Source organism: Eublepharis macularius, chromosome 1 (genome assembly GCF_028583425.1).
Source record: "Eublepharis macularius isolate TG4126 chromosome 1, MPM_Emac_v1.0, whole genome shotgun sequence".
NCBI classification, from domain to species: domain Eukaryota; kingdom Metazoa; phylum Chordata; class Lepidosauria; order Squamata; family Eublepharidae; genus Eublepharis; species Eublepharis macularius.
The window spans coordinates 111533846-111552538 of record NC_072790.1 but is presented as its reverse complement, the minus strand read 5'-3'; the positions used below and the strand labels follow the sequence as shown (position 1 = coordinate 111552538).

The 18693-nt window shown below is 42.1% G+C and overlaps 1 protein-coding gene across 1 annotated transcript in view; it reads left to right on the top strand.

Annotated features, from left to right (window-relative positions):
• Nucleotides 1–9840: 9840 nt before the first annotated feature.
• The window catches only part of SOGA3 (SOGA family member 3), a 30538-nt gene continuing 21685 nt past the window's right edge, over nucleotides 9841–18693 (top strand). Inside the window, exons 1-3 of the mRNA XM_055001958.1 lie at nucleotides 9841–10827; nucleotides 12642–12866; nucleotides 15153–15311. Coding sequence (XP_054857933.1) covers nucleotides 9841–10827; nucleotides 12642–12866; nucleotides 15153–15311 — 1371 coding nt within the window. The remainder of the gene's footprint in view (nucleotides 10828–12641; nucleotides 12867–15152; nucleotides 15312–18693) is intronic.

Here is an 18693-nt window from a genome sequence, read left to right as displayed (position 1 = left end):
GCAACACAGAGGTCACCTCAACAAGAAGCTGATATTCAGAGAAAGAACTAATCAGAAAGAACAAATAAAAAATATTAAAATTGACTACAAAGAAACTTGGTACAAATTTTAAAATTCTTCTCAGATAGTACATGAACAACTTTAGAAAAAATATAATAATCTTATCCATGGTATATTCTACATTTTATTTATTTAATTCATTCATTTATACTCCGCCTTTCTACCCTGTGGGGACCTAAGCAGTTTGCTTCTGCCTCCTCTCCATTTTAAGCAAAAAAACACCCCACCCAACTCTGTTAGGTTAGGTTGACGGCGTGTGACTGGCCTATGGTCCTTAATGGATTTAGAAGGGTATATTTTGTTTAGGATTCCACTTCATCTTCAACAAAACTTCTACTTCCCAACTTCCTACTTGACACAAACTTTATAACTGTGTAAAGTAAATATGATCATATTTTAAAATCACTGAAATCCAATTTATGACCATTATACTGAGCAGTTATTATAAATCAATCAGCAATTATTATAACTCAATGAATTTCAAGACTTTGGGCTTGCCTCCGAAAACGAATGAAATTAATCATATAATTCCCAGATTAAAATTTGGGAGGCAAAACCGAATCCTTCTCTTAATTATGTTCTTCATAAGATGTCACGAATATAGCTCTGCAATGTATCAACACACTTAAAATTGAAGATTATCTCCCAAATCCTACAATGGACAAAAGTTGAAGCAGGGGCACACGCCTGGGTCATGATTATCTTACTTCCTTAGGAAGTACTGTGGGCCAAACTACAAGTGACGCTTGACACAGGTTGGACACTTGTCAGCTCCCCTCAAGTTTTGATGGGAAATGTAGGCATCCTGGCTTTGCAGCTTGGCTCTCCGACTGCTGTCCAATGGACTTTTCAACTGTTACTTGTCCAACTTTCTGCCAAGCTGCCTACATTTCCCATCAAAACTTGAGGGAATCTGACAAGTGTCCAACTAGTGTCAGGCAGCACTTGTAGTTTGGCCCACGGTTGGGGGCAGATAGATGGTGATTACTGTATTATCACTGTATATCAAGTGATGGAATGGGCTACTGAGGACACTGGGCAACTCACTTTATTAAATGCATTAGTCACACCATGGTTTTGCTTCCCTCTTGTGTATATACAGATTGTTCTTGCATTTATGGAGCAAAACAAAGTCCTTCTCCCTTCAATGGTCAGCATGAAATAGTAAGTGGCTTGCAATGTCGCACAAACAATGTGACTCTCTATAAGGACAGTCACACAACCTCTTGCTACTCCTCTCTGTCTTTGGTTTCTCTCTTCCATTTGCCATCTGCTCCAAGCTTTTGCAAGTCATCACACAATCCATGGATCCACCTTGAACAAAGGCATCTACTGGGTCTAGTTGCTGATGGACTGCTGTTTGTCATTTCTTTCCTCAGCTGTCTTTCATCTATAACTATCCTGCTCACTATATAATATTTGATTTTATGATATTAAAAATTGATGGCACTTTAAGGTTTCTCTTTCTGTTGCTCTATCTTGCTCTGTTGAGTAAATGACCTGGGAACTCTTTTGAAGAAAGCACTGCTGAGACCTGCTTATCAAACTGTTTCCCTCAGTGGAACTTCTAGTATTTGCTATCGTATTAAAATCAATAGCTTGGATAGTCTATACCTCTGATGGATGAAATAGGGTGGGTTTCCAGTTTATAAACAAGATCACTTTTGTGTTCTGTTTTAACTGTAAAAAGGAACTGGGATATTGTCTGTGTAGGTAAACTTTATGAAGAGTTCATCAGAAAACCTGTCATGAGCCTGCAAGGCAAAGCACAATTTATGGGGAGGTATAACCTCTCCTCTTACACCAATTATTAATAGGTTTCCCATTATACTCGTTCATTGTGTCTGCTATATGGTCAGTTCTTAAGTTGGTTGCCTATTCAGAATGGGTGAATGGATTAAGAACTTGGCCTTCACAGGCTTGATCTCTGTTGGCAGAGTATCTACACAACAATAGTAATGCAGACTGATTAAAGAGTAATGAAAGTTTGTTTAGGAACTAACATACTTGATAATAAAGTGGAGAGAGAGAGAGAGAGAGAGAGAGAGAGAGAGAGAGAGAGAGAGAGAGAGACTTCTAGATATCTATCTATCTGACTGATAGAGGTTCCAAGAAAACCAGATATTGCCCTGAGAGTACCAATCTGGAGACAAGGAAATGACACTCAATAGAAAGAGAGGTACTGGCCTCACGTTCCTACCTGACTACCCCTTGTTGCCTCCGCAGAGTCTTCTTCTCTTTGTACACAAGACATTGCTCGTTCCAACAATCTCAACTATATATTTCTTTATATTTGGCTTCTGGATCCTGCATGGATTTCTGGCAAGATAGACTTATGCCCACTTGACATGAACAGCAGAGCTTACAGCAAAATTGGTCCTGAACCATCTAACCCCAGAGGTGGAGGTGGTGTCTGAAAAAATACCTCTATGCAAAGAAGATGAACATATCAGGGAGCGGACTAGGCTATGCCCCCCTTTCTTAGCATTTTTTCTGTGTTCAGGGAGCTTTTATCATTTGGAAGGACATTCAGTTGTTTGATTTTCTACCTGCAGTCTGTAGTGAAAAGTCCAATAACAGTTTTCGCACCATGTGGTTTTGTAGCCTACCGGTTAGGCACGTCCTTTCTGGATGCTGAGCTAGGTTGCTGCTGGCTACAGTGCCACTTCTGATCTTGTGTGGTAGGGCTTCTTGCTCTATTCTTCAGGTTCTCCTGCTGAGCAAGCCTTTCCTTGGCTGTTTAAGATCCCCTCCCCCAATTCCACACACTCACGCCACGTTTCCCATTTCTTTAAAGAGTAAGGGACAGCTTTTAACAAAATACTTATGAGTGCCACAGACTTTTTGTAATATAGATGCTGTCCATGGAGAGGAGAGGGAGGCTCAGATAAGCACCCATTTTAAAGCAATATCGGTTCTTCCAAATTAAAAATGATATGAGATGGTTGGACACCCCTCCCTCTCCCAGCATTTTCTTGCCAGCCACTTACAAAACAGCCGTCTGTCCCTTACATTCCAACTGCCCCAACTTCCTCTCCAACTTCCATGCAAGGTGGTAAGTATGCCTTACAGCTAACAGTCACCAGCCCTAAGAAGCAACCAGCGCTCATTTAAAAAGCACCTTCTAGCCATTAGGATCAACTGAGAAAGTGTTTCCAGCTATTAGCTAAACAAAAGAATAGCGAAAAATGTAGTTTAATGGCTTATGGGAGAAGATTAGGATGGCAATGGAAATAAGGACCATGCTTTTCTTCCTATACAAATACATACGTAATCTCGGGATGTAAACAGGCATTGTGGCAATTTCATTTCTGTTTGGATTGTTCTTTAATTAGTTCATTCATTTCTATCTACTATTATCATTGTTATTTCATGGCAGTGATGCCCCCAAGCTCTCTTTGGAACTGTGGTTATCTCCTAATTGGCTAACTTTCTATTGCCATTTGAATACTTGTATTTTTGGGAGAACCTTGGAAACCAACTAATGTTTTTGTACACTGAGGTCTTTTTGAAGTTCCATGGAATGCTGCTGCTATGATGTTTTTATGCTACCTGGCTGTTTTTAATTGAATTTAAACTATATTTTAGTCTTCTGCTTTGGAGTACCAATTGTTACTTTTTATTTGCTCCTTTTAGTATTTTTGTTTTACTGTTTGTTTTTGTTTTATTAAATATATTAATATTTGGCTTGGGTACACATTGAACTAAATAGAAGGATAATAAAATATTAACATGTGCAAGTATAACATTTGCCTAGGTTCCTTGCAGAAGCACTGGGGAGAATCAAGTGCCATCCATCCTCTTTTCTCTCCCCCTTCCTCCTCCCCATTTTGTGCAATGGTTTGTGTGTGTGTTTAACTTTTATAGCAAGGGAAAACTAAAATCCAAGAGCTGGAGTGAGTTATGGAAATATCTGTAAAATTGTATAGTAATGAATAGCAGCTTATTTCCCTGTATACATTTTTAAAAGTTTTTGCTCTGCTTTCATGCTTTTGTCTGAGAGTGAACTAGTTCACAAGACAATCCTATGCAGAATTACTGCAGTCTAGGTCCACTGATTTCCAAGAACGTAGACTAAGTTTGCATTAAATTGTGCTGCAAGCCATTGTTTCTTTTTATTTCTAGTTCTGTTCTGTATTTTCTTTTGTATTGTGCCATTTATCACATACAAACTACAATGCATGTGTTTGGCCTTCAGTATGCAATATAACAGTTAAGTGACCAGCTATGACTGATGGCTTCCACTCTCAGCTCACTCATCTAATGGCCATGATCTTTGTTTCAGCAGTCCAGAAAAGTTTGTTATATCTGACTTTTCAGCTGTTGAGAGAACTGTTAGTCATGTCATGCTTCTAAGTACATTTTGTGGTTTGTTTCATTATGGTTGTATTGCTGAAATTAGTGGTGGCCTACCTTACAACATTGTTGTAAAGATTACAGATCACAGCTCTTTACAAATAGTAATATATTGCTATAATTTGTATATCCATAATTTGTCAATGTATCTTATTTATCACAAACATTTTAAGCTTTTATTTTCACTTTTAAGTTTTCAAAAGCAAGAAATGGTCTAACTCAGTGTTCCCTAAATATAAAATGTCAGCCTTTTTAATTCACAGAAATAATTGCATTGCTAATATTGAGAGGGTGGTATATGTGGAGGGGGCAGCAGCACAGCTTTTACTATGAAGAAAGAAAAATCTCTATCCACAGTGAAAACTTCTCAAAACGAAGTACAAAAACCTCTTATCATTTTGGCTTCTCACAAGCAATTGCTACAAACACAAATCAAAAACCACACAAAGCTACAGACCGTGAAATCCTAAATAGAATTACACCTTCTAAATCCACTGAAGTCAATAGGCTGTTTAGGACAGCACTGTTCATGATGACCACCAGTTCGATTCATATAAGAGAATGAAGCAGCAGCTCACCATTCGCTTCCCCCTTCCTGAAACAGGTCCCTGTTTGCAGGTGGATGGAGGGGAGGTGCTGTGCCGCTGTGTGCCTTGCCTCTCTGCCTTGTACATGACATTATATAAAGAGATGAATGTTGCTGATGTCATCCCAGTAATATGGGTAGACAGTACAGAAGGTAGAAGGAAGGGAAATAAGAGGAACTGTTGTTTAAGGGCTGCAGGATACAATCTGTTACTATAAACGATACCACCCAATTGTAACACAGTCATGGTTATTCTAAAAAGTGATTTCAGAAATAAATAAAATATTAGGGTTTTGCTAAGGACGAGATCTGCTTTCGAATTCTCCAGAGCGAGTAAGGAATCAATCAATGAAGCCTCAGGAGGTCTTAGTCTTTGTCTCCCTTCCTCTAGTTTTCCAGGGGACTGGAAGGCAATTCAAGCAGCGAACTAAAGTCCAAGAACAAAGGGGAGCCACCAGCGAGCGCCTCGCCTGGACTTCAAAGAAGAATAAATAATTGATCAGAATCGATTGTTTCCCCGGGATTGAATTGCGAAGGGAAATGGGCCGAGTCTGTTGCCTCCCCAATCTCATGCCACTCAGCACTCGTAGTAAGAGCTGCCGGAGCCGGCCGGCCTGGGCGTGGCTCGGGTCTTTTAATCTTTCCTTTGCTGCCGGCTGCCTCCCCTCCCCTCCCGCTCCCAGGCCCGGTGAGGTCAGCCCATGAATATTGCTGCATTTCCCCGGCAGGCTCCGGCGCTGCTTGGTACCTCGTGCGTCTGTGCGCCTGTAAGCAGCCCTGCCGGAAACCAAGTGGGGGGTAAGTCCTTCTGCTGCCGGGGCCATTGTTTCCAAAGAAAGGGGCTCTTGAGCGCTCGGGAAACGGGACAAGTTCTCGAGCCTTTCGACGAATAGCGGGCAATGCTCTCTCCCGTCTGGATGCCACATTCTGGATGAAAGCCCCCGAGGGCTTCTCGGCGCGCTTGCAGTTCGCGAGCCGTGGGAAAGAAAGTGGCGGGGGCGAGGGGGGCCTGACACCGCGCGCTCTTTGACGGGCAGGCTCGGTTAGTCCCGTGCCAGTGGCTGGGATTTCTCTTTTGTTTCTCCGCCCGCCCAGCGGATTTAGCAGGGAAACCTGCAGAGGCGCGACGTCCTGCCTCTTTTCCTGTGCTATGTGACGACGGGCCCGCAGCGATTCTTGCTGTCGTTGCATTAGTTTTTAAAGGGATTCTGAAGTTTGTATAGGCAAATGTAGGTCTGTGCTAGGACTGAAAGCTGGCAAATGTCCTTGGCAGTTCTTCGGTGAAGCTGGAGACTGGGCTGCGGAGAAGCTTCCCGAAGGAAAGCAGGTAACGTGCCGGGAAGGCAATTCTAGGGAGAGTTGGCAAGGAGTTCGAAAATCTTTTTTATTTGTTTATGAGGGGCTGGAATTTCTTTCAAAACAATGTTGAATTTCAGATTGAAAATAGATATTTTTTAAAATGCCCTTTTTTCTCAGTCAAGATTGAAAAAGGATGCAAAGCATTTAAATAATGTGGCCTGGACTCCCCTGCACATCCCACTATCACAAATGAACTCCGAAGGACTTGCTTCTGAACAAGAGAGCAGAAAATTGGGGCAGTTACTTACCTCTTTTAACAACATTATAATAACATTATATTAACGTTCGATTTATATACTGCTTTTCAGGACTTAACACCCACTCAGAGCGGTTTACAAAGTATGCTTATTATTATCCCCACAACAACAAAACCCTATGAGGAGGGTGGGGCTGAGAGAGCTCCTAGAAGCTGTGAATGACCCAAGGTCACCCAGCTGGCTTCAAGTGGAGGAGTAGGGAATCAAACCCGGTTCTCCAGAGTAGAGTCCCACGCTGTTAACCACTACACCAAACTGGCTCTCGTTGGGCGCATCCAGCCCACATTACTGTAGAATGATTGTATTTGCTTTTTCCAATTCACTTCACATAATTGTTTTCATGTTTACAGTTTAATTACCAAATAGCTGCAGCATTGGCATCCAAGTGGACAAAGTCTCGATCTAGTGTTTTATGTGGTGTAGCTTAAGGGTCATTATAGGCTGCTAGAATATTTCAGTTGACCTTTTCATGTTTATATTCCCATCTCTCTCTCTCTGTCGAGTATAATATTGTTTAAAGCTTTGGCTTGTAAAAAATTAAATTTGCTTGTGTATAATTGTTTTGCATAGGCTTTTGATAGATAGAGGTGATAACTTAATCACACATTCTACTGCATGTTTGCACCAGATGTGCATTTGCTTATCACTAGAAGGCTTTATGGATGATCAAGCTTCTTTGGGGAGGAAACCCTCACCCTAGTCAACCATAGGGTTTGGTCCAGACTAAATAGGCAATCCCCACTGATTTCTCCTTGCCATTGCAGAGTCCCCTATCCCTTAGGAGCAGCATTTTGTTGAGAATTTTGTGGGCAGCAGTGAGAGAGGGGAGACAGGAAAGTTCCATTCTGCCACTGGAAAATTTAATCTAGATCCAACCTATAGCCCCTTTGTGACATCCCACTGAGCCATTGACCATGTAATTTAGCTGCCTGCAAATGCAGAAGGAAGAAATCTGCTAGGTGATTGGCAATCAACTGGACCATTTCCTTATGAGATACTGAAAAAAAAAGTATATTGGTCCATTATATTATTTATGCATGAATGCTATTTGTGTTAAATCAACACTGAATTGTATTCTAGCTATTGCTTTATAAGCTGATTTACACACAAACTGATTTTAAGCCCCATGCAGGGGTGGTCTTAGCCAATGGGCAAAGGGGCAGCTGTCCTGGGTCCTTTCCACCCATGGCACAGCTCTCCAAAGGAGAAGGGAAAGGAAGAACAGTTTCCTGACACCTTTCACACCTGCCCTGTCTGGGGCTTTGGCAGCTGGCTTCCAGTGGCAATGGCACCTCCCAACACCTCACACAAGGCAAGGACCACCCTTGCCCTGCCACACTGGGATGGTAGCGGTGGAGTGGTAGTGATTCCCGGCCCCATCTTAGACTTTTTGCTCAGAGCCCCAGAATCACTGCTGGCTTCATGTGTGAAAATGCTTTTAGTTCTTGTCAAGAACTGGAAGAGTTCCTGAAGTAGTATTTTTTGCCAGTTTTGCAGAGACCTGGCAAAGCATTCTTATCAAAATACACAGCATCTGAAAAATGAATTGTAAAGCAGTAATGTAATTCACAGTACTTCGGCAGTGTCATTAATTTCAGTAGGATTTATTTTGGGGTGCAGCACAGGATTGGGTTGGGACGGTTGTAACCTGGGTAATGGTTCTGCCAAATGGTATAGATTTCAAATTAGGAATGTATTGATCCCTGTTTCCCTCTCTTACTAATAATCCTCATTGAGAAATATCACTGTTCAGGTTATATTCAAGATGATACTTCTACTCACAGGATTAGTTAATCTAGTCCTGAATATCTGTCATCCCCTCGTTCCCTCTAAACAATATCACGAATTGCACTCGATTAGCAAGCCCACACTGAGTGCAGATAAGGGAGGTGGAAATCCATCCTCATTCCACTCTGTAGCCATCTGGATTAGGTGGGGGAAGGGATACAAGTAGTTTGATTCAAGACAGGCAATTTATTTGTGGCTTTGTATAACAACCTCCCATTCTGATTCAGAAAATGTTTTTCTTCTTATATTGTGAGAGCTGCTAAAACTGTATTGTTTATACATTTACGTGACTCTTTCTCTGAGGAGCATCTTTGATATGATTAATATGTAGTCTCACATTGCAGGGCCATACTTAGCTTCAGTAGTAAAACTGCATCATGTACATCCGGATGATTTTCAAGATTATTGTTGGGGTTTTATGTTATGTTATTTAGTTGCACTGTAAATAATCTTATAACCAACAATAGCCCTCTGCTGTAATGATGAGGATGGTAAAAAAGGAAGAGAGAGCTAGCCAATGCTTGCAAGGCATTGAGCAAAATCAGCAACCCCCAATTGTAAGGTTTAGTTGAGGATGAGAGTTAAGGACATAAATCCAAAGTTTCATCCACTATTCCTCTTATAGCTCATGCTACTGTTACAATGAAAGGATGAGATGTCTCAAGTCAACTGTTCAGGTTAACTGTTGAATGGATAAGGGGATTTTAAAATGGTCCAAGAGTCATCTACAGGGCAGCTTTCTACACTCTTTCATTTGGCACTAATGGGAGTTGGTGAAATTACTGGGTAGGCCTTATAAATGCCACTTGGGGGTGTGCAAACTGCTAGGGGAATATGTGCAAGAGGGCATCATGGATGAGCCCTAGATTTACTACTACGACTGTGTACATTCACCAGCATTGACCTACAGAAGTAATGAGATGGCGAGAGGCCTGAGGAACTGTTTAGGATGAAGAAGTTTGAGCATTTGGAATTACAACATTCACATTGGAAGAACTGCCCTCTGAAAAAGACCCAGACAGTATTTTGAGGGAAACAAAAATTAAGTTGGCTTCAGGTCAAATTTCTCTGGTGGCAGTGGTGGAAGATGAGATCAGGTTTTGGCTTGGGGTAGAAAATCTGCTTCTGTGAAGCTTTGTTTGTCACCGCAGTGATTCCAGCCCAAGTCCCGAGGTAACGTCTGTGTCTTGGGAAAGCACAGTACTGTGGCATACAAACCTCCCAGAGCAGTTTCCAACTCCGCCCTCTTTTTTGTAGGCACATTGTTCCCATTGTGAGAAACTGGCTTGCTTTGTGCTGTTTCTGCTAGTGGCTCACACAAGCACTCTCTGTGCCTCTCTCCCGCCAGCTCTAAGAGAAACTCACAAGTCAGAGGAAGAGGATGCACCTGGGAGGACCGGACATCTCGGCGACTCCCCGTAGGTAGCATCCGCCATGAGTCAGCCACCTATCGGGGGCGCTGCTGCGACAGCCTCGCCTCGCCTGCATCCAGAGGGCAGCAGCAGAAGCAAGCAGCAGCAGCAGCAGCAGCAGCGAGCATCCTCTCCGGGCAGGCCCAGGGACTCTCCCGCCCGCCAGCCCTCCCCAGCTGCTAACTCTGCCCGCTCCACGGCGGCTGCTGCAGTCGCTACCTCCAAAGCAAGCTCCGCCCGTCAGCCGCAGCCGCAGCCGCCGGGGCAGAAGCCCAGCCGGGCTAAAGCGGGCGGAGGCGGGGGAGTGGGTGGGGACAAGCCGCCCGCGCAGGCTGCGCCGCCGCTCCGGAGCGCCCTGCCGCTGGGAGCTGTCCAGGCCGGGGGTGGTGCTGAAGCGCAACTCGCCTCGCCCTTGGCGCCGGCGGGCGGGATCCCGAGGAGAAGCGCAGGGCCTGCTGCTGACGAGCGGGAGGGGCCTGCGAAAGACTCCGCGGCGGGAGCCGGCGAGCAGCGGCAGCCGCCTCCGGCTGGGGGCGAGGGGGAAAGGGAAGCAGCGTTTTCACCTCCTCAGCCACCGCCGCCCAAGAGCTGGAGCCGGGCTAAAGCGGGCAGGCCTCTGCAGAAGGGCGGGGGGGAGGCGGCTCCGGCTCCTCCATCTTCTTGTGGCGCAGGGAAGGGCCGGGCGCTGGCGGGGGGCGGCGGCGGCTACTGGAAAGAAGGATGCCTGCAAAGTGAGCTCATCCAGTTCCACCTCAGGAAAGGGCTTGCGGCGGCCCAGATGCAAGGCAAAGGCGGTAACCAGAACAACGGCAGCGCCTCGGCGGCCGAGCGGCCCGAGCCTGCCTCCTCCTCCTCTTCCTCCAGCCCTTCGCCAATGGCGCCGGTTGGGGCAGAAGAGGGCAATGGCCGCAGCGGAGCCCCCGAAGGCGCCTCCAGCTTAAACCCTCGGCAGCAGCAGGAGCTGCAAGAGGAGGTGGAGAAGCTGCGGGAGGAGAACGAGACCCTCAAGGTGAGGAGGAGGGGAGGGGGGAGAATCCGTCGGGTGTGGTTCAGCCAAGGGCGGGGATGGGCCAGTCCTTTATGCTCTCCCAGGGGAAGAGGAGGAGAGAGAGGAAGGAAATGTCTGTCCTTCCTTGAAGAGGAGTGAAGCAAAACAGAAGATGATTATTACGCCTCCGCCTCCTAGTGTAAGAAAACCAACCTCATCCTATCCCCTTGTCACAGTTACTAAAAGATGCTACAGAGAGGGAGGGAAATAGGCTATTATATTTCTGGGAGTGAGGTTCCGTGCTCTTCCCAGTTGTAGATGTGGGATGATGGGAGAACAGTTAGAATAGTTGTGCTGTTTAAGATATTATTTGGAAGATCATGGTGACCAATTCCTTGATAAGGAAAAACTATGCATAGCAACACATGGCTTGGAAAAGCTCTGCCATTATCTCCTAGCTTTTCACATGTTAACATGCATGTTGAGAAGAAGCTAAACGCTGCTGTGTTGCACCATAAACAGTCTTGTAGCCTTAAAGACAAAACACATTTTTGAAGTGGGCTGTAGTCTATAAAAGCTTGTGTTAGAACAAAAATTTGTTGTTTTAATGTACCACCCAACTCCTGTTTAACATATGTGTATTTCCCCTTTAAACATTACAGGAAAGGTATGATTTGATATGCCGTGGAAGTGAAAGTCCTCTCTCACCAGAAGTATATTAAGCATCTAGGCTTCAACTTTTAAACATTAAAAAACTTTCTGATTGTCTAAAATGTCTTCCCTCATCAATCGAAAAACATCAATTTCTGTTTATTATAAAAATGGTTGATGGAAGGTGCCATTTTAGAAGATGCATTCTCCTTTCACTCTCATACAGGAGGGAATGCATCTTTTCAATGGCAGTTTCTGCAGCTCATACCTGCTTTACCTAAAAGAACAAGGATTTGTATTTTTCTTCAAAATAATTGTTTTTCATATGCAAATTTCTGCAGATCCATTAACATTCATGTGATAAATTGACTAAGATTTTAATCAGATGATAGCGCTAGAAGCAGCCCTGTATTATGCATGTATCTGTGCATTCTTTACATGCATTTTTATAATCTTTTAAAGGCAATTCTATAAAAATATAATGAATTTAAAATTATATTCATATTATGATGTTCTCCCCTCCAGCTTGTCTCACCTCTGAGGAAAGGTGTTGTGATCTTCTATACTTACGTTAATGTTAACGGTTAATTAGTCAAGAGTTTCATACCATCATTCAGTTGGCCATTTAGTCATATGAAGAGGAAGAGCCAACACATGTACAAAAGAGGAAGAGCTAACACACATTATGTTCCTATGTAGAACTAATAACCTACAAATGGAGGGGACACGATGAAGTCCCCTTTTCAAATTACAGTGGATTATTTATTTATTTACTTCACTGATACCCTGCCTTTCTCCCCAGTGAGTATCCAAAGCAGCTTATATCATTCTCTTCTCCATTTTATCCTCACACCCTATGAGGTAGGTTAGTGTGTGAGTCTGGGCCAAGGTCACCCAAGCAAAGCAGAGTGGGGATTCAAACCTGGGTCTCCCAGATGCTAGTTTGACAATCTAATTGCTATACCATGCTGGCTCTCTGTCACTTTCCTTTGATTTTTTTCATTGATTGTCTACTACTATTCATGTGGCATTATTAAAGATTAATAAGTGGACAGGTAGAAAAAGACATATGGATAGCTGTCTAAAAATTATGGACAGACTGCTCTTAGTCCAATGTGATTTAAATGAATTCATGCAATATGGTGCATTTCCCCTTCTATCTGTTGTTTCTGAATGAATGCCAGAATGAAATAGATGAAATGAGGACTGAGATGGATGAGATGAGGGACAGCTTCTTTGAAGAGGATGCCTGCCAGCTTCAGGAAATGCGCCATGAGTTGGAGAGGGCTAACAAAAATTGCAGGATCCTTCAATATCGCCTTCGTAAGGCAGAACGAAAGAGGCTCCGCTATGCACAAACTGGGGAGATTGATGGAGAACTTTTGCGTAGTTTGGAACAGGACTTGAAGGTACAGCAAGATGAGAAGTTGTTAAATTGTTTAGTGGGTAATAGGAGGGGGACTATGAAAGAATGGTTGTCGTTTGGGGATCAGGTAGATGTGAAGCTTTTTAACGTAAAGCTGAGGTGGCTTGGGGCCTGGTTTCTCCTTTGGTTCTGCAAGCAGAAATTTGATGACCTGGATCTTCAATTTTTAAATAATTTTTATCCCAATATTTATCCTTTTCAGATCATTGGAGAGTACATCTCTTGCTTTGCTATTCGTTGAACTGACATTTACATATATGAACAAACAAATGCAGAACAAAAAAAGGCCAGTCAAATGGCTGACCTTTCTGGGCTGTATTCCAAATCTGTATTCTACTTTAGATACATATTTAGCATTGAGTGCTACTTTGTCATTATATAGTGCTTTCACTATTCAAAATATTTCACGTACTTTCTGTTGTGATTCTTACAACAGCTCTGTAAGGTAAGTTATTGTTATTACTCTCATATTGCAGATACCGGGCTTGCCTAAGGCTACCTACTGAGTTTGTGGCAGAAGTAAATTTTGAACTGGAGAACTTCCAGATTATTATTTTAATGATTGTGCTTAATTTGCTCACATTCCTCTCCATGCTTCAGTATGCATGGAGAATGCTGGTATGATGAACTAATCACAATGCAAGAAGACAATGTGTAGGCCTCCGACATGATATGTGATATTTTCCCACTGTTTAGACTAGATACCCAGAATTCTCTGTATCTATCACGTATGTAAGGGAGAGAGAGACAGTAATGAGGCTGACTTTTTAAAAAAAATCTATTGTATCAATACTTCAGAGAAAATTGAATTTCCAGTAAAGGGTGAGTGAGTCACGCACTACTTGTGCATTTTGGTAAATAAGAGGTTTGGGGGTTGTTTGCAGCCAATTATTTTTCGTTTGGGTTGTAACTAGGGAGAACAGCATTTTGACTCCAGCTCTGTGCACACAGTCGGGATTAAACTTTGTTAAACTCAGTGGGGTTTAGTTTTAAGTAAAGGTGCATGTCATCAGACAATGGATGTTACAGACAATTTTTAAATATTAGAATTGCCAGCTTTACATTAATATGTAACTGCCTCTGTCTAGATACATTAACACATGTATAAAAGGAGAATAACATAGGCATCCAGTTTTACAGCAGTTCATTTTTTTCAACAAAGAGATAAACCAAACCTGTGTTCATCTGAGATGTGCTTTTACCACTCTACAATGGCATATTGGGGGTGGGGGGTGGGGTTGGTTGGTTAAGATTAATATCAATTTTTCAGAAATAAAATTTTACCTTAAAATGTTAGGATGGGTTACAGCATATTTATAAGAAATATAAAGTGAAGCGCTTAACAGTTACACCCTTCTAAGTCCATTGAAGTTAATGGGTTTAGAAAGGTGTAACTCTGTTTAAGATAACAGAATAGAAAAGAGTCCAGTAGCACCTTTAAGACTAACCAACGTTACTGTAACATAAGCTTTTGAGAATCACAGTTCTCTTAGTCAGATGCATGGAGGGACAGAGTCACCTTAACTCTATTAAGGTAACTAACCACTCTACAACTCTGCTTCGTGGCACAGAGTGGTAAGCTGCAGTACTGCAGTCCAAGCTCTGCTCACAACCTGAGTTCAATCATGGTGGAAGCCAGGTTCAGGTAGCCAGCTCAAGGTTGACTCAGCCTTCCATCCTTCCGAGGTTGGTAAAATGAGTACCCAGTTTCCTGGGGGTAAAATGTAGATGACTGGGGAAGGCAATGGCATACCACCCTGTAACAAAAAGTCTGCCAAGAAAATGTCGTAATATGACATCCCCCCATGGATCAGTAATGACTCAGTGCTTGCACAGGGGACTACCTTTACCTAACTCTGTTTAGTATTGCATTGTTAATGAAGGAGCATAATAAACATTAATAAAAGATTTTTAGCTGACTAATCATCTCTCCTTAGCTGTCCTGACACTCTAATTTACCATAGCTCTCCCATCCTCTGCCTGGATTATAAAGACCCCCTTCTTTTTCCACTCCTCGTGTCTGACAAAGAGAGGTCTGACTCTGGAAAGCTCATACCTTGGAATCTAGTTAGTCTTTAAGGTGCTACTGACCCAAATCTTGCTCTTCTACTACAGACCAACATGGCTACCTACCTGAACCTGATTCTGCCATAAATTAGTGGATTAAATTTAAATAAATCTATATGTTACCAAAGCTGCAGCATTTGAGATAGATTTATATTGTTGCTTGCAAACTAAAACGTTTCTGTTTCTAAACTATTTTATTTAGGTTGCAAAAGATGTTTCAGTAAGACTTCATCATGAATTGGAAAACGTGGAAGAAAAACGCACCACTACAGAAGATGAAAATGACAAGTTAAGACAGCAGTTGATAGAAGTGGAGATTGCGAAGCAGGCTCTACAGAATGAACTTGACAAGATGAAAGAGGTTAATGTTCAATATTTACTTTTGGGAACTGCATGACATCAATAGTTTTTATTCTGCTGTGAATTTCATGATTGTTGAAATACTAATTAGTGGGTTTAATGAAGGAAAGAAGATTAAGAATTCCCAGAATGCAAGACTGAAACCTTGAGAGTCTTTAAGTAGATAAAGTAGTTTGTTTATTGGAAAGGAGGATATACATTTGAAAAACAATAATTTCCCAGATTACTCTTTGTTTTCTACTGTGAATTGATCATGAATGCCTGTTATTATGCACTTGTTTCCTGGACAAGGTTCCAATAATTATGCTGATTTTTTAAAAAGAAAACATTGCTTGTTGCTTTCAAATTTTCAGAACAATTGAGGCTAAACAAAACAATCAGCCCAACTAGTGGCACTCCCATGGACTGTTAGCAAAACATACAATTATAGATTGCGATCCAAAGAGTTCATATTAGTGTAGCCACAGATGTATAGAAATACAGGGAGATAATTGAATTTTGATCTGAGAATTCCAAAGCTGTATTTCTGGATTGTGGCCGACCTGTGAAGGGGATTGGGAATTATCTTTAACATTGAGATGAAGCAGTATTCTTCATACCAAATCAGCTAATGAAATCCATGATTTCCGACTGCACCTTTTCCCACTGTTTCTGGCATTTGGATAATAAGCCACATCTACTTCCATCGGATCACTTTGTATGTTGACATGGGTTCCAGAGAAGATTAACAACTATGGCTTTGTTGACTCAGGGAAGTAGAAGCCAAGTTAGTTATTGTGCATTTTTTAATGGTTTTGGTGCAGTCAAACTCCAGGCTGCGTCTGAATCTTAACTGTGCAAGTTATGATTAGGGAAGCTTCTTGTACATTGAAACCGTACAGGCTTATTTTGGTTATGGTTTTTCTCATGACATCAGAAGTGTGGGAAGGGAAGAGCAATTTTGTTGCTGTTTTATTTTTCAGTGTCTAGATAGTCCAATATTGTTCTAGTTCTTTATCTTTGGAGATGTCTGTACAGAAGGTGACCTCTTTTGTTCATTATATTGTTGTTTTACTGCATTTAGTTTGATGTTGAGATAAAATTCTGCAGCATTTACAGTACAGATATGTTGCCATGTAAAAAGCCATCTGGTTTTTAGATGAGGTGTCTGCTTTACACAATGAAATATAAAGTGATCGTGACAGATCAGGGGATTATGTCCACTGGCATGCATACATATTGACAAATTTTTGAACAGATTCCTTAACAAATGCAATTTTTAAAAAATCCAGTATATGTACCATCAAAACAACCTACACATGGCTTTCATGCATTTTAGTACATGAGAATTCTTTCTGTGTGGACATTTTAACGTCTGTAGCATACATAATTACCTTCTTGATACTTTTACTTAAAAACTCCAGTAGTCTCAAATCCATGGTGAAGAAGAAAAGTTACAATTTTTAAAATCCTATAATTTAGAACAAAAATTTAACTACTGATAGTTTGCATTTTGGAGTTCAAAGTTTTTTGTCCAGCTCAGTTCATAGAATCACAGGGTTGGAAAGGACCTCTAGGGTCATCCAGTCTAACCCACTGCAAAAGGCAGGAAATTCCCAATTATCCCCCCCTGCCCCCCCCCCCCCCGACACAGTGACCCTTACTCCATGCCCAGAAAATGGCAAAACTCCATCAGGATCTCTAGGCAAACTGGCCTGGGGAAAATTGCTACCTGACCCCAAGGTTGCAATCAGCCTTATCTTGGGCATGTAAGAAGGGGCCACAAGAACTAAGCAATGATGTAACCCTTCCTGCCCTCCCTATCATGATCTGTCTAGGTTCACAAAATAAGCATTGCTGTCAGATGGCCATCTATCCTCTGCTTAAAAACCTCCAAAGAAGGAGAGCCCACCACCTCCCGAGGAAGCCTGTTCCACTGAGGGACTGCTCTAACTGTCAGAAAGTTCTTCCTGATGTTTAGCCCAAAACTGTTTTGATTTAATTTAAACCCAGTGGTTCTGGTCCAACCTTCTGGGGCAGCAGAAAACAACTCCACACAATCTGATAGCCACACAATATGATAGCCCTTTGAGTACTTGAAGATAGTTATCATATCATCTCTCAGTCATCGACTCTCCAAGCTAAACATACCAAGCTCCTTCAACCTTTCCTCATAGGACTTGGTCTCCAGACCCTTCACCAACTTTGTTGCCCTCCTCTGGACACATTCCATCTTGTCTATATCCTTCTGAAAATGTGGTGCCCCAAACTGAACACAGTACTCTAGATGAGGTCTAACCAGAGCAGAGTAGAGCGATACCATCATTTCTTGTGATCTGGAAACTGTGCTTCTGTTAATACAACCCAAAACCACATTTGCCTTTTTAGGTACCCCATCACACTACTGAGTCTTGTTCAGTCTATGGTCTACTAAGACACCTAGATCCTTTTTGCACATACTGCTGCCAAGACAAGTCTCCCCCATCCTATAATTATGCATTTGATTTTTCCTTCCTAAATGCAGAACTTTACATTTATCTCTGTTGAAATCCATTTTGTTTGTTTTACCCCAATTTTCCAGCCTGTCAAGATCATCCTGTATCCTGACTCTGTCTTCAACCATATTTGCTACCCCTCCCAGTTTAGTATCATCTGCAAATTTAATAAGCATTCCCTCTGTTCCTTCATCCAAATCATTTATAAAAATGTTGAACAGAACAGGTCCCAGGACTAATCCCTGAGGAACTCAACTTGTCACTCTTTTCCAAGAGGATGAGGAACCATTAACAAGCACTCTTTGGGTGTGATCTGTCAACCAGTTACAGATCCACCTAACAGTAATAGGATCCAAACCACATCTTGCCAACTTGTTGACAAGGATATTATCTGGAACATTACTGAAGCCTTACTGAAATCGAGATAAACTACATCTACAGCATTCCCTTGATGGCAAGGTAGTAACTTTCTCAAAAAAAGAGATAAGGTTAGTCTGATATGACTTGTTCTTGAGAAACCCATGCTGGCTCTTAGTAATCGCAGTCATCCTTTCTAAATGCTCAAGGACTGATTGTTTGATGATTTGTTCTAAGACTTTTCCAGGTATAGATGTCAAGCTGACAGGTCGGTAGTTACCTGGATTCTCCTTTTTCCCCTTCTTGAAGATAGGGACTACATTTGCCCACCTCCAATGTTCTGACTCCGCACTGTTCTCCAAGAATTCTCAAAAATAATGGAAAGAGACTCAGAAATTACACCTGTGACTTCTTTTAGTACCCTTGGATGCATTTCATCTGACTCTGAGGACTTTTGTCATTTAAAAACACTAGGTGTTTATATACTAGCCCTATGTCGATCCTAGGCTATAAATCCCTTCCCCCATCATGTGTTCTGTTATTGCCATGTTG